The sequence below is a fragment of the Dromiciops gliroides genome, chromosome 1 (genome assembly GCF_019393635.1).
Source record: "Dromiciops gliroides isolate mDroGli1 chromosome 1, mDroGli1.pri, whole genome shotgun sequence".
Classification (NCBI taxonomy): Eukaryota; Metazoa; Chordata; class Mammalia; order Microbiotheria; family Microbiotheriidae; genus Dromiciops; species Dromiciops gliroides.
The window spans coordinates 353,142,602-353,158,082 of NC_057861.1; the positions used below are offsets into that span (position 1 = coordinate 353,142,602).

The following is a 15,481-nucleotide window of genomic DNA, read 5'->3' on the forward strand; positions in this document are numbered from 1 at the left end:
ACAGATTTGAAGATTTAACTAAAAGGAAAGAATGAATAAAGATTACAAGAGATATCTGAGAAGGAAAATAAGGGTCAATAAGTGAGGTTACAATAGATGGCTTTTATCTTCGAAGAGGGAGGGCCTTCTGCAAAAATTCAAGAGGTTAGAATGAGGTAAGTGGGATTTGAGACTTGAGAAGTATGAAAAAAGTTTGTAATGATCAATATGTACAATGTCAGGTGGAATCAATAAGAGATGAAAAAAGATAGTGGCACATGGAATGGATTTTAAGCTCTCCCAAAATAGATCATAAAAAGGGGTTCAAGTGATTCATCCCCCTGTCCCTCAAAACCACTTGTCAGGACATCTTATTCTACAATTTAAGATCCTATGGTTTGTAAGCTCACTCTGAACATGCTGCTGGATTTAATCAGAGTAAAGCCCTGATCAATGGTTTCCTGAACAGCCTGGTTCTCCGCATAGTGTTAAGAGATCTAGGGGGAAAAAAAGAGATCTAGAAAGACCCCCAGAATACTGTGTGCACCTTTCTGTGAAGGATTTAAGGAAAGACAAAGACAAAAGTCATAAAGAATAAGAAGACATGGATGGGCTGTGATCTGAATCACTGTCATGAGTAGCCACATTGATGAGATAACATATTCACTGAAATAAGGGCCTGACAACCCAATAGATAGATATTGTTATAAAAGATCAAAACCTGGCTTTGAGAGAATCCTGTCATCAGCTCTGTTCCAAGGCACTTCATTCTGGAGAGAAGAAATCTCCAAGATGACTAAGATGCTAAAATCTAGAGAGCTGGGGTATTCCATTCTTCCCTAGCAATCTTTCATCCACTGGAGTATTTATTTAAATTGTCCACCTTACATAAATCTTGCATTTCTCATAAAAAATCAATAGGAAGAAATAAGTGGGTTGCTGCTTTGTTTTTTTTTTTAAACAAGCTAATAAATTATCATCTCAGTCCCACAGACTCTATTAGACTAAAAAAAAAGACATGTAACTTATTCTACTTAAAATGACATCAAAATGCAGTTGGTTGAGTAACATACCAAGATCTTTTACTGGCAGAGTATTTTATTGTAACTAATCACAGAAGATTCTTTATGAAGACTCAGTTTTTCCATTCTGTTTGGAGTTTATCTCATTAAAGAAAATTTTAGCAAAGTGGACACTGGCTTCATGTTCTGAAGCACAGTTTTGTGAAACTTGATATCTGCCACAGAATTCTCATGAAATGGATGTTTTCCTATAAAACAAGACTTTATGATACTTTCACATTAATGAGCTCACAGTTTAAAACTAAGACAAATATGCAGACCTGTCATGCTTCCAAATTTAATAGGTAGTTCCCAAGTTCCTTCTCTTTCAATTGTGCTTTCTGTAAAATACAACTAAACTGAGTAAAACACATAAGTTGTCAGCAACAACAGTTTTCATAGCCACTAGAATCACTTAGGAGCTATCTGTATTTTTTGCAGCCCCTTATTTAATCTTTTCTTCTGTGACTCAAGTATTCTGGAGATTAAAACTGAGGAACAGCTCAGAGAGAGGTAAGGTTGGTGAAATGGAAGGGCTGGGGACTAGTTGGGTGAAAGGAAAATTGATATCTATAAGAATAATTGAGAATGTCTGCTATTTCTCTTCTGAATTACCGGGAACAAAAATTTCACTCGTGACTGATTAGAAAAGAAAAAATACACTGTAGAAAGTCCCTTGTCTACATAAATAGCCAGTGTTATCTATGGTGTTGGAGTTAAGAAAGAGAACTGGTATTAATATTTAACCAGATAGAAGCTATCTACGAAATGCTTTCAAGTCATAAAAATTCTCACCTGGTGCTTTCCCATTCTTGATCATCCTTATCTTTCTCTTCTTTGGCATCTCCACTATGAGGGTGTTTCTGCACAATTCTCATTCCACCAGCTTTTACTTAAACGAAGAGAGAGAAAAAGTCTATTTAATGCGGGAAAGAGACAAAACCGAGGAGTGTCTGATGATGAGAAAAGTTCCTGGTGAACTTTCGAGTGACAAATGGCTACATATAGGTGGATTAAATAACAGTGACAATCGTTAACTAAAGGCCAGAAGGAAGCAGAATATGGAAGTGTATTCAATCGTTGTTTTCTTCATTTAGTCTACTTTGATTCATTTCACTTTAATTTGCCTGTATTCTTTTCCAAGGTCTCCTCTTACCAAACATTTTTAGTATCAACAGAAAATATTGGAAACTGCTCAGGGAAAGTAATATCCCCTTTCAATTTTGTACTTCCTATACCCCACAGCTCACTTTTGTATACCTCTTTATATTTTAAAACTGCAGTGTACAAAACTGTAGTGTCCAAGTATTAATATCCCTATCTGATTGATAGGGAAACTGAAACTAAGAGATGATATGTGACTTGCCCAACTATTCCTCATACTGTGCCATATTCTTATTGGGTGGTTAGGATTTGGAAACAGCAAGAACACAGGATAGTTATTGCAGGCAAGAATTTCACTACTGTCATCATACTCTTTAAGCAATCAAGGGTTTATTATGTATGGCTCTTAATTACCTACTCTATAAAATGTTAATTTCTATCATAGTGCTTTCCCCTCTGAGATTCTTCCATATATTTTGTATGTATCTTGAATGTACTTAGTTTTTTACAAGTTGTCTCTCCCATTAGAATGTGAGCCTCTTGAAAGAATTGTCTTTCTTTGAATCCCTGGGCTTAGCACAGTATCCAGAACATAAAAAGCATTTAATGTTTACTGACTGAATGAAATAATTTCTTAACATCTAACATGGTTGTTCTTCCTCTAAAGCTTGTCCATTAACATCTGTAAGAAAAAAGTCTTAACTCTGTTACCTAAGAAAATATTATGGGATCCTTTACCTAGAGGTCTCCTTGGCTCATACTACACTAAATTATTATTTTTTCTACTCCCCACCTGACTCAGTGGTTGTTTCGTGTGTGATCATCTTGTCTGATTATATGACAAGCTTCCTAATGGATGGACAATTCAATTTTATTCAATTCAATAAACATTAAGTACCTACATGAATTCCATGCCCTCTAGGATTTTTTGCATTCTATATGTACAAAATAAAAGCAAGGTAACTTGAGGACACTGTACATACAACGAGAGGGGTCAGAGAAGGCCTCATGGAGGAGGCTGCGCTTGAGCTGTTTTCAGAAAGTCAAATCCCATTTTTGTTGTTGTTATTCAGTCATTTCAGTTGTGTCCAACTCTTTGTGACCCCATTTGGGGGTTTCTTAGCAAAGATAATAATGGAGTAGTTTGACATTTCCTTCTCCGGTTTACTTTACAAATGAAAACTGAACAAACAGGGTTAAGTAACTTGCCCAGGGTCACACAGCTAGGAAGTATCTGAGGCAGGATTCGAATTCAGGAAAATGAGTCTTCCTGACCTCAGGCCTGGTACTCTATCTACTGTGCCACCTAGCTGCTTTAATAAATAATATAGTTAGCATTTATATAATACCATAAGATCAACAAACAAGTGATGGATACTATTGTCTTTAAAAGAACACACAAAAAGGAGAAACATAAGATGAGGCTGGAAAGGCAGATTGCAGCCAGACTGAAGGGTAATTTTCATTGATATGAAAATGTAATTCTCTACAATATTAAAAGAATACTCCACATACTTCATTGTGAGAACATTATTTTTCATGCATGGGAGAACATTACCTTCCATATTTCCTTTCTTTCTGGAAAAACCATTTTGGTAGTAGGTTGTAAGCTTCTTGAAAGCAGGGCCTGTGCCATATTTATCTCAGCCCTACAATTTAATGATGCCTTGCATGTAGCATGCCTTTAAAAAACATTTGTGGATGGAACTGTAAATATTTGGGCAATAGGTAAAACTGTAAAGGGCATGTTTCAATTAACAATTTCTCTGTAAAATATATTATTTTCCCATTATAAAGTGGAATTTGAAATCTAATGACAGCAACAAATATAAAGGGTTTCCAAGTTTGCAATGACTACAAACCCCCAAAGCAAAAGGGTAAAAATATTTAAACTCTGCTGACAAATAAAGTCATCTAAAGTGAAAAATAATGTTCTTTATCTCTCATTGTACAACTCCAAACAACTATTTGGTGGGCCCACCAAAGCTAACCAGCATTACTAGCTCAATGAACTAAGTTTATAGACAATTAACATTAATGCTTCACATTAAGCTTGCTGATTAATGCACCTATAAAGAGTGACAATAAGACCAATAAAGATCCGAAGGTGAGGCAGATTACATTTTACTTAAAATACTGCCCCCAAATTAGGGTAGCTTATTTTTTTCTAGAACAATTGTATCTGTACAGTTATAATGGATACCCAGTAGTATTCTTATAATGAAGTTCAAAAGGCATTCCTAATTCTTTAGGCTCCCTCTGGAATATATTTCATTTGTGAAAACATAATAGGAACAATATCAGCAATGGCAAATATAGGCACTTCCTAACATTATTAATTGGTTCTGGGAAAATGGGGCATTAAAGGAAATAATACAGGGTAGCTGTTAGGAAACACGGTACAGCTATGAGATACCTCCTTAAGCGGGCAACATTTAAATAGAAAGGGAGTCAGGGACACTAAACCATACATAAGGATTCCTGCTGACTGCATGCTGACTTAGAAAAAACATGTTAACCTTATCTATGTTCTATTGCATTTTAATTTGTTTTCTTTTTTCTTCTTTTTTGTGAGGCAATTGGTGTTAATTGATTTGCCCCAGGGTCACACAGCTAATAAGTGTCAAGTGTCTGATACTGGATTTGAATTCAGGTCCTCCTGAATCCAGGACTCTATCCACTGCACTACCTAGCTGCCCCAAAAGAAATGTTAAAAAAAACTAACCTTCCACTATAATTACATTTTAAATATGGTCATATTGGATTAATTAGTTTTAGAATATATTCACTTTTTCTTTCCAAAGTGATCATATTTAAAGGTGATTGATTAATATATTAGAATTAATATGGATTTTTTTTACATTGTGGGATGTGGGTTGGGTTGGGGCTTTTTTGGTAACCAAGACAAAATTAATGTTTTAACTTCTATTTCAGTTAAGTAAATTTACCTCGTACTAATATAATACATTGCTCAGAATAGTAGATAGAATGCTGGGCTTAGAGTTAAGAAGACCTGGGTTTTAATCCGACCTCTGAAGCTTATGAAAACCTGGGCTCATTTACCTTGTCACAGACAGGTTGGTGGAAGGGTAAAACCATTCTGAAGATATCACAGATCACTGCACATTTTCTATAGAAATTTAACCACAGAGAAAATAATTTTTTCTTTGTAAAGCTTATCAAGTATCTAATTAATAAGCATCACAATACTTTAAAACTAAACTTATAATTTTGCTGGAAAATGCAGTGTAGCCTTTTCCCAATTTTTACCTTAATAACTATAATATTCTTCTGTCCACCCTCAATTATCCTAACTCCAACCAAGGTTCAAAATATATTAAAAAAAAACAATCAAAATTAGTAACACTCCAACTTATCATAAATTAGAGTTAGAGTAACTTTAGCAACATATGGCTCTGGCTCCAAAGGGAAATGGAGGGGAACTGGGCCAATCAAATGTATTTAACAATGAGATTCTATCCACATCACTGACACAAGCATACAAAGACTGGCAGGAATGAGTAATAGTACAGCTCATAATTATGTCCTTCTTTCTGCAGCAGAACACCATTACTGCTGTTAGATGAAACAGAACCTCACTAATTCTCACTTTGCTAATCTGTATGTGCAATAACTCTCATAAAACAAGCAGTCTCACCCCATTTCTCTGCAAATATTTAGTAGTAGATAGCAGTAGTGAGGTCTCAAATCATTAAGACTTGATTATTTTTACAAAGGACTGCAAACTGCAGCACATTTGCTAGCACATTATGAGGCATCATCCATCATTCATAAATAACAATACTTTCTATTTACACAGCACCTTTCTCCCAAGCATTTCAAAATGCTTTACTAAGCGCCTCATTAATCTCACATCTTAGAAAGAAAGGCTTGGCAAGTGGTGCTGTTCTATTTGTTAGGGACTGCTGGGGTGCCAAGAGGTTAAAGCACTTGGGCCCAGTTACTTCTCAGTTATTCATAGGCAGAAGTGAATCTGAACAAAGATCTTAACAAGACATACTGCTCATTTTGCTAAGCTTTTCCTTGTATTATCTCTCAAATGTTAAGAAACTGTTATCTGACCAAATAAAACTGAGTTTCAGCCTATAATTAAAGTAAATTAGGATGATGAGTCCAAAGATTTGGAAAATATGGTAGAATTAAAACAGCAATTGATTTGAAGTCCAATGACCTTGGTTTGAATCTCAGCCCTGTCTCCTGCTACCTTTCTAAAGTTAGGCAAGTTATATGACCTCTCTGGGCCTCAGTTTCCTCATCTGTAAAAAGACTAAACGATGCCTAATATTTCTTCCAGTCCTAAAACCATGATTCTATAATCTAGTGAAATAAAAACTAGGTATGCCATCAAAGAGACCATGGGTGAAAAGACCTAGAAAAAAGCATATCCATTATGAAGATCCTATGACAATGCAATACAGTCTAAAAATGGGTCCTAAAAGGTCAGGAAAATCAAGGGAACGAGTGGAAAAAAATGCAAAGGAAGGTGGCCTAGCTGTACCACATACTATATACTATGATCTAAAATTATATTATAAAGCAGCAACCATCAAAACTATTTGGTACTAAGAAAGAGAGTGGTAGATCAGTAGAATAGGTTAGGCACACAAAACACAGTAGTAAATAAATATAGTAATCTACTGTCTGATAAATCCAAAGACTCCAGCTTCTGGGATAAGAATTCACTATTTGAGGGCAGCTAGGTGGCACAGTAGATAAAGCACTGGCCCTGGATTCAGGAGGACCTGAGTTCAAATCTGGCCTCAGACACTTGACACTTACTAGCTGTGTGACCCTGGGCAAGTCACTTAAGCCCAATTGCCTCACCAAAAAAAAAACAAAAAGAAAAAAAAAAGAGATCTCACTATTTGACAAAAACTGCTGGGAAAACTGGAAAGTAGTATGACAGAAACGAGACATAGACCAATACACCATATACCAAAGTAAAGTCAAAATAGGTACATGATTTGGACATAAAGGTTGACACAATACACAAATTAGAAGAGGAATGACTAGTTTACCTGTCAGATCTATGAAGAGGGGAAGAATTTATGACCAAATATGAGATAGAAAACATTATGAAATACAAAATGGATCATTTTGATTACATTAAATTGAAAAGGTTTTGCATAAACAAAACCAATGCAAACAAGATTAGAAGGAAAGCAGATAGCTGGGAAACAATCTTTACAGCCAATGTTTTTGATAAGGGCCCCATTTTCTCAAATATATAGAGAACTGAATCAAATTTATAAGAATACAAGTCATTCCCCAATTGAGAAATGGTCAAAGGATATGGATAGGCAGTTTTAAGATGAAGAAATTAAAGCTAACTACAGCCATATGAAAAAATGTTCTCAATCACTACTGATGAGAGAAATGCAAATTAAAATGACTCTGTGGCACCACCTCACACCTATCAGATTGGCTAATATGACAAAAAAGGAAAACAATAAATGTTGGGGAAGATGTGGGAAAACTAGAACACTAATGCATTGTTGGTGGAGTTGTAAATTGATCCAACCATTCTGGAGAGCAATTTGGAAATATGCCCAAAAGGCTATAAAACTGTGTAACCCTTTGACCCAGCAATACCACTACTAGGTCTATATCCCAACGAGAATCCCAAAGAGAAAAGGACCCACATATACAAAAATATTTATAGCTGCTCTTCTTATGGTGGCAAAGAACTGGAAATTGAGGGGATGCCCATCAATCGGGGAATGGTTGAACAAGTTGTGGTATGTGAATATAATGGGATGCTATTATGCTGTAAGAAATTATGATGGGGCAGTTAGGTGGCCCAGTGAATAAAGCACTGGCCTTGGATTCAGGAGGACCTGAGTTCAAATCTGGCCTCAGACACTTAACACTTACTAGCTGTGTGCCTCTGGGCAAGTCACTTAACCCTCACTGCCCTGCAAAAAAAAAAAAAGAAAAGAAAAGAAAAGAAAGAAAAATTATGAGCAGGCAGATTTCAGAAAAACCTGTGTGAAGACTTACATGAACTGATGCCGAGTGAAGGAAGCAGAACCAAGAGAACACTGTACACAGTAACAGCAACACTGTGTGATAATCAACTGTGATAGACTTGGGCTCTTCTCAGCAATACAATGATCCAAGACAATTCCAAAAGACTTGTGATGGAAAATACCCTCCATATCCAGAAAAAGAACTATGGGGGCAGCTAGGTGGTGAAGTGGATAAAGCACCTGCCTTGGAGTCAGGAGGACCTGAGTTCAAATCCAGCCTCAGACACTTAACACTTACTAGCTGTGTGACCCTGGGCAAGTCACTTAAACCCAAATGCCTTACCAAAAAAAAAAAAAAAAAAAGAACTATGAAGTTTGAATCCAGATTGAAGCATACTATTTTCACTTTTGTCATTATTGCTTTTTATTTCTTCTTTATTGTGGTTTCCTTTTGTTCTGATTCTTCTCTCATAACATGACTAATGTGGAAATTTGCTTAACAAGACTGTATGTATATAATCTATATCAGATTGCTTGCTGTCTTGGGGAGGGGGGAAATGGAGGGAGACAGAAAAATGTGGAACTCAAAATCTTATAAAAATGAATGACGGAGGCAGCTAGGTGGCGCAGTGGATAAAGCACTGGCCCTGGATTCAGGAAGACCTGAGTTCAAATCCGGCTTCAGACACTTAATACTTACTAGCTGTGTGACCATGGGCAAGTCACTTAAACCCAATTGCCTCCCCCCCCAAAAAAAAAGAATGATGAAAACTATCTTCATATGTAATTGGAATTTTTTAAAATGGTTTTTCTGCCTAATGAAGAGATACTTGATTTTAGTCAAATGCAATACAATATATACTATGTATAATACACATAGTTAATCATATATGAAAATGCATTTTCCTGATTTCTGTCCAACTTCTAGATAAGACAGTTAAAAAAAAGTTAAGGGGGACTTCTTTTATCCAGAGAAGTGATCCAGTTTTCTCAAACCAGTAGATTAAGAGAATTTATTACATATATTAATTTATAAGGAAGGTAGGAAATGGGCTAGAATCATGATACTTTTTGGTTTTCTTAAAGTAAAATTCTTATTATGGGAGACATTTATATTTCATTTTGAATCAAATGATACCCATAAATGTTATTTTTTGACATATATCCCAAGGGGATTACAATAGATACAAAGCTTGATTTCAAATAGCTAAATATATCAAACTATGTGCAATCCTTTCTCAGTACTAAGCAAATGGACCTTGGCCTTGCTAGGGTATACCAGGTGGTACAGTGGATAGAGTGCTGTACTCAGAGTCAAGAAGATCTGAGTTTAACTCTTTCTTCAATCACTTACTAGCTGGGTGACCTTGGGCAAGCTACTTAACCTTTTTCTGTCTCAGTTTCCTAAGTTGTAAAATGGGGATAATAATAGCATCTACTTCACAGGATTGTTGTAAGGAACCAATTGGATAACATGTAAAGCAAACCTTAAAGCACTATATAAATATAAACTATTAATACTTAGTAATATTATTAAGAGTTCACATTTGTAAAGCACAATAATAATTTATTAATAATAGCAATAGCTAGCATTTATATAGTGCTTTAAGGTTTGCAAAGCGCTTTTACAAATATTATTTCATTTTACACAATGGGAACTGGGGTGAGAAACAAAACACCAGATTTTCCAGGTTGGGCATTTAGAAACTTCTATTTGGTTATTCTCACATGAGAGTGATGAAATATTTACATTACACTTCAAACTGCCTCATGCCATTATTGTATATGTCAAATACTATTTCAACAAAACATTTTGTATGATTGGGGAAAAAAGATTTTAAAATTGAAAAAACCAGACCACTTAGTTCAAGAATAAATTCATACAAGAAATCTAATACAAAAAAATTAAGGATGATTATTTAAGGACACAAGGGTTTTTTTTGTGTGTGTGTGTGTGTGTGTGTGTGTGTGTGTGTGTTGTTTTTTTTTTTTTATCATGGCTTTCTTTAGGCGCCCCATGAGACCTATGAACCCTTTCTTAGGATAATGTTTTTGAATGAATAAAATAAAATGCATAGGATTACAAGGAATCCAATTATAGTATATACATTTATCAGAATATTTAAAAAAAAACAAGCTCACAGAACCCAAGTGAAGAACCCCTCCCTTAAGATATGTTCCAGTGGGCCTTGACCTGTATTGAAGTATAATAGCAATTGCACTGAAGAAAATTAAGCACAATTTTAGTTATATGAGCAGGACTAGCTCTCTCTCTCCATATATATATATATGTGTGTATGTGTGTATATACATACATACATACATGTATATACATATACACACACATATAATCTACTAATATATAATTTTAAGATTCACTATGGAGTAAAGTATCATTATTTTCTCTCCTATTGAACCAGATGTTACAGGATTAAAAATAGCTCATGTAATGTATAAAAGTTATAAAAATGAAGTTCATTGAAAACTATCAGTAAGGAGAGATATTAACAATTTTAGGGACTTGAAGAGTGTTTTTATATAGGGCCATTTGTCTTTAGTGAAGGACAGCAATAGAGGTTTTAATCAGAGGAGGTAAAATATGTGGAGATATCTCCAATCCAACAAGCATTCACTAAATAATTTATTTCCTTTGTAATCCTACGTCTAGGGGCAGCTAGGTGGCACAGTGGATGGAGCACTGGCCCTGGTGTCAGGGAGACCTGAGTTCAAATCTCACCTCAGACACTAGCTTTGCGACCCTGGACAAGTCACTTAATCCCAACTGCCTTAAACATCCAGGGCCATCTCCAGTGATCCTGATATATATCTTGCCACTGGACCCAGATGGCTCTGAAGGAGAGAGTGAGGTTGATGACCTTGCACAGCCCTCCCTCACTTAAATCTAATTCAATGCAAGTCATGACATCATGCTGATGTCATGGTCCTCTTGGAGAACAAAGAACAAACAACAACAATCCTATGTCTATTTTATGCATTTTATGATGTTATTCTGAGAAAGGGTCCATAGTCCTCAGTTGATGCCAGAGGGGTCTATGACACAAAAAAAGATGAAGAACCTCTGATCTAATCCCACCATTCCTTTTTTTTTTTTTTTGTTTTTTGTTTTGTTTTTTTGTTTTTGCGGGGCAATGAGGATTAAGTGACTTGCCCAGGGTCACACAGCTAGTAAGCGTCAAGTGTCTGAGGCTGGATTTGAACTCAGGTCCTCCTGACTCCAGGGCCGGTGCTCTATCCACTGTACCACCCAGCTGCCCCCCACCATTCCTTTTAAAGATGAAGAAGCTGAAGCTCAGTTCAGCTGACTTTCCCAAGCTCAGAGAGGCAGCAGACATCAGAAGTAGGATTTGAATCCAGGTCCTCTGCCTGGACCTTCTTACACTGTATCAAGTTGCCTCCCTTTTTCAAGTACCATACAATCAGAGCCTACTAATGAGAATATTTCCCCAGTCCAAAGACTTGAATCCCAGTCCTGTCTCTGATGCTTTTTAAATGTGTGATCCTAGAAAAGTCAACCTCTCTGAGCCTTAATGAATAATGACAAGAAAAATTATACATATGTTTGTGTTTGTATATCTATTTTTTTTTTACATACACTAGGTGTGTACCTGTGGCTAGTCAGTCCCATTCTCTGCACTCTAGTTACCTTATCTATTAAATAAGGAATGTTGAATGAAATTATCTGTATTGTCTCTTCCAATTCTAACAATTAGGGAGAAAGAAGGCTGTGTTTAACCAGTAAATACACAAGATGGTGAAAATCAAGGGGCGCAGCATATATCAAAGTACTCTGAAAACTGTAAAGCTCTACACAAAATAATGATGAGAAGTGAAAGTGAACATAATAAAAACTAAACCACCTCCACATACTCTTTCTTGGCTTTATACTGTTCAGTGTTTGGAAAAAAACAAAACCAAACCCCAAACAGCCCATCAATATGACTATTCAGATATTTAACATCATATAGTATGTTAAAGGATCCATTTGATTATACAAAATGTCATTTAGAAAGCCAGAGGTTAAATCTATATGGGGCCAATTATGTCTATATGATGTTATGACCACACTGGACAGAATGATGTGTACATGTCTACACACTTAAATACATATGTGCATACACACTAAATTGAATAACCCACCAGCTATATAACAGACTAATTCTCTAAAGGGCCAAATGATTGAACACCTTCTCATTTTACTAGTTCATACACAGCCTTCTTTTCCCAAACATTTGAATGAGAAGGGACAATATAGATAGATGATTAAATTCAACATTCCTTATATAATAGATAAATTGGAGTTCAGAGAACTGGACTGATTAGCTACAGGTACACACCCAGTAAATGGCAGAGCCAGTACTGGGCCCAGGTCTCCTGTTTCCTACCTTAATAAACTTATTGCTGTAGGATGCTGCCTCTTTTCTTCACAATTTATTCTCTTATTTTATGCAAGAATCACTGTGCATTTTACAATTCTCAAAGGCTGTTTATTTTATAATTCAAAAAGAAAAATGACAGCATTCTGAAGTTTTTCCTTAGGGATCAATATTTCTAACTTAAACCAAAGGAATTCCATTATAACACAAGTCCTTTTTGATATAACTGATATATGGATTCAGCAGTGTTATGGGTCAAACTATGTCCCATGAAATATATCCATTACACATAGTAAAAGCCTGATAGAATACAGCTAAATGGAATCTTGACACTTAACACCAACATTATAAGAGATTCCTACTTGATAAAAGTCAAGAAACACTACCCATTAGATCTTAACTATTTTCTGTACTTAAAGGTTCAATAAAGGAGGTCCACAAAAGAAGAGTATCATGAGGAACATCTTAAAATTTAGTTTATCTTAGAGGTCCCCAAAGCCTACCTCTCATGGAAATTTAAATATTTTCTCATGACACTTAAAAAGATAATTTAAAATACAAGGTGCACATTTTCCCACCAGTAATAGTCAAGTTTTTTTGTTTTGTTTTTTTAAATACAGATGCTTCAGTTTCAACTTTGAAAAAAACAACCACCCCACTCAGGACTGGAGTATATTTAAGGAACTCTTCTTAATACAGAAGATTTGTCAAAGAGCATTTCTTTGTCAACTAATTAAGGGTTGAAAACATAATTCCACTGAGATTATTACCTGAAATCTTTTCAGGGGGAAAAAAAGGAACTATATGCCATAGAACATAAGCAGGCCCTGCTCCTTTAATATTCTAAATTGTTCCAAGTTTCTTTTACATTCAGTTAACACAGCCAATTAACACATTAAGGATGAAACATTAAATGACAATGATTCCTGCTGTCTTGTCTGCTTCTTTCACAACCAACCCTTAAATCAAGAATGCTTTCTTCACACTTAGAACCTCAAGAGGTATAACTTAAGGGGATGATAGAAATTGCCATCAAGACGATGTTGAAATGGCAAAAGAAAAAAAGCTGTGCACAAAAAGGGGGAAGAACAAAGAAGGGTGAAAATGTCTTTTTTCTACTTCTCACCTATCTTAAATTTCTATATTTAGATTTAAACTTCAGTATTTTAAAAAGTCCCTTTACCTCTTAAATCAGAATTTAAGATTGTGCTTAGCAGCGCCCTTGTTGAAAAACAATGGAGAATTTAAACGGTGAGAGAAATTAAGAAGAAAATGTCATTTTGAGAGATCCATGATTGGAAATAGTTTGCTTATCGTTCTCTTGGCAAGACATTGTCAACCTCAGATTTATCTTAGTCAGGTCATTGGCCAAAATTAACGTTCAAATAATTTTACAATCCTCCCCTCTCCGCCCCCCCCCAACAACCCTAACATATGGTCATTCCAGATAAGCATTCACCACTGAAAAGGTCTTTCCAAAGGACTCTGATTATAACTCTCCAGAGGTGCTTAATTAGCACACCACTCCAAGAAGTCAACCAGAATTTAACTTAAAGCAGGAATTCTTAACTTTTTATGTCATGGATCTCTTTGGCAGGCTGGAGAAGCTTGTGGACATTTTCTCAAAATAATATTTTTAAATGCATACAATAAAACACACAGGTTACAGAGGGAGCCAATTATATTGAAACGCAATGATGAAAACAGATTTTAAAAAACAGATTTGCGGGCCCCGGGTTAAGACCCACTCAAGGAAATGTTCCTCCCAAGAGCCAGCTACCCTTAGCTTAAAATCTATAAATGGACCTGTTCCAGGAAGCTTAAAGTAGAGAGGATGACTAGGCTGGTTGGTTGGTTTGTTTTTAAACAAACAGAAAACCCATAACAATAATGCTTTGTATTTCCTAAGTGGTGTGTTGGGTGTGAATGCCAATGCCACTACAGGCACACAGAACTTCATTAGTGACCTGTCAGTCACATCACTCTGGAGAAGTGCCAAGCCCTCCAGCAAGGGGAGGAAGCCGCCCCTCCTCCAATTCTCTCGGCTGGGGGTCTCTAGGCCAGTCCTAGGCCTCCCCAGGCCCAGAGCCCGGGGTGGGAGTAAGGGGTGGGGCCGGCAGGCAAGAAGCAGCGCGGCCCCCAGTCCCCTCGCAGCCCCTCCTCAGGCTGGGCGGGCAGGGGGCGAGCCTAGCCGGGAGGACCCCCGCCCCCCTTCCTCCCCGGGGGAAGCCTGTGGCAGAGTTGGGGAACCTGGGGTGTGAATTACCGCCACGCGGGGCACGTGAGCAGCGCGGGCGGGCGGTGCCTCTGCCCCACTGCAGTCTCAGCCGGGCCTGCGTCCACTGCCCTCCAGGAAAATACCCCTGGTCCTCCTCCTAACTCTTCTGCGCTGGGCGGGGGTCAGAGGAGGAAGGAGGATGGGTGGGTGGGGTGGGGGGGTACGGCGAGGGGAGGGGGAAATGAATCAATACCCGCAGGAGGGTGTCCAGCTCTAGTCTCTACTTTCTCCTCAGGAGGCGAAGACATTGTGGACACTGACTCGCTCTCTCCTTTTTTGCCTCGCTTCGGGGGACCTGGGAGCTGGCGACCAGCCGCGCGCACCCGTCGCTAAAAATGCCCGAGCGCGTCGTCGCGTTGCAACAGCTGGAGCAGCCGCTGGCTGGGCAGGGCGGCACGCCCCCTCCCTTCCCCCCGCCCCCACTACCGGGATGGGCGGGGCGAAGGACTCTGCCCTCCCCCTCCCCCGCGCGCCCTCCCGGCCTGTCAACGTGGCTCCTTCTGTGGCCCTGGCACCCTCGAACCATACACCCCTCCTGCCTCGGCCTGGACGTGCGCGGTGACGTCACAGCGTTCTAGAACTCCCCGTGTCGCCCCGTTCTAAGGGTTCAGCTCGCGGCTTGCCACGTTCTAAGAGCTCGCGGGAGAAAGGGGGAAGCGGGGAGGGAGAGAAGAG

General features: G+C 37.7%; 1 protein-coding gene across 1 annotated transcript in view; it reads right to left on the reverse strand.

The window, feature by feature from the left end:
• Nucleotides 1-15,222, reverse strand: part of LOC122728376 (death associated protein) — a 67,366-nt gene extending 52,144 nt beyond the window's left edge. The window contains exons 1-2 of the mRNA XM_043966934.1: nucleotides 15,000-15,222; nucleotides 1,836-1,932 (exon numbers count right to left, since the gene is read on the reverse strand). Of these exons, the coding sequence (XP_043822869.1) occupies nucleotides 1,836-1,932; nucleotides 15,000-15,054 (152 nt within the window). The 5' untranslated portion in view covers nucleotides 15,055-15,222. The remainder of the gene's footprint in view (nucleotides 1-1,835; nucleotides 1,933-14,999) is intronic.
• Nucleotides 15,223-15,481: the final 259 nt, after the last annotated feature.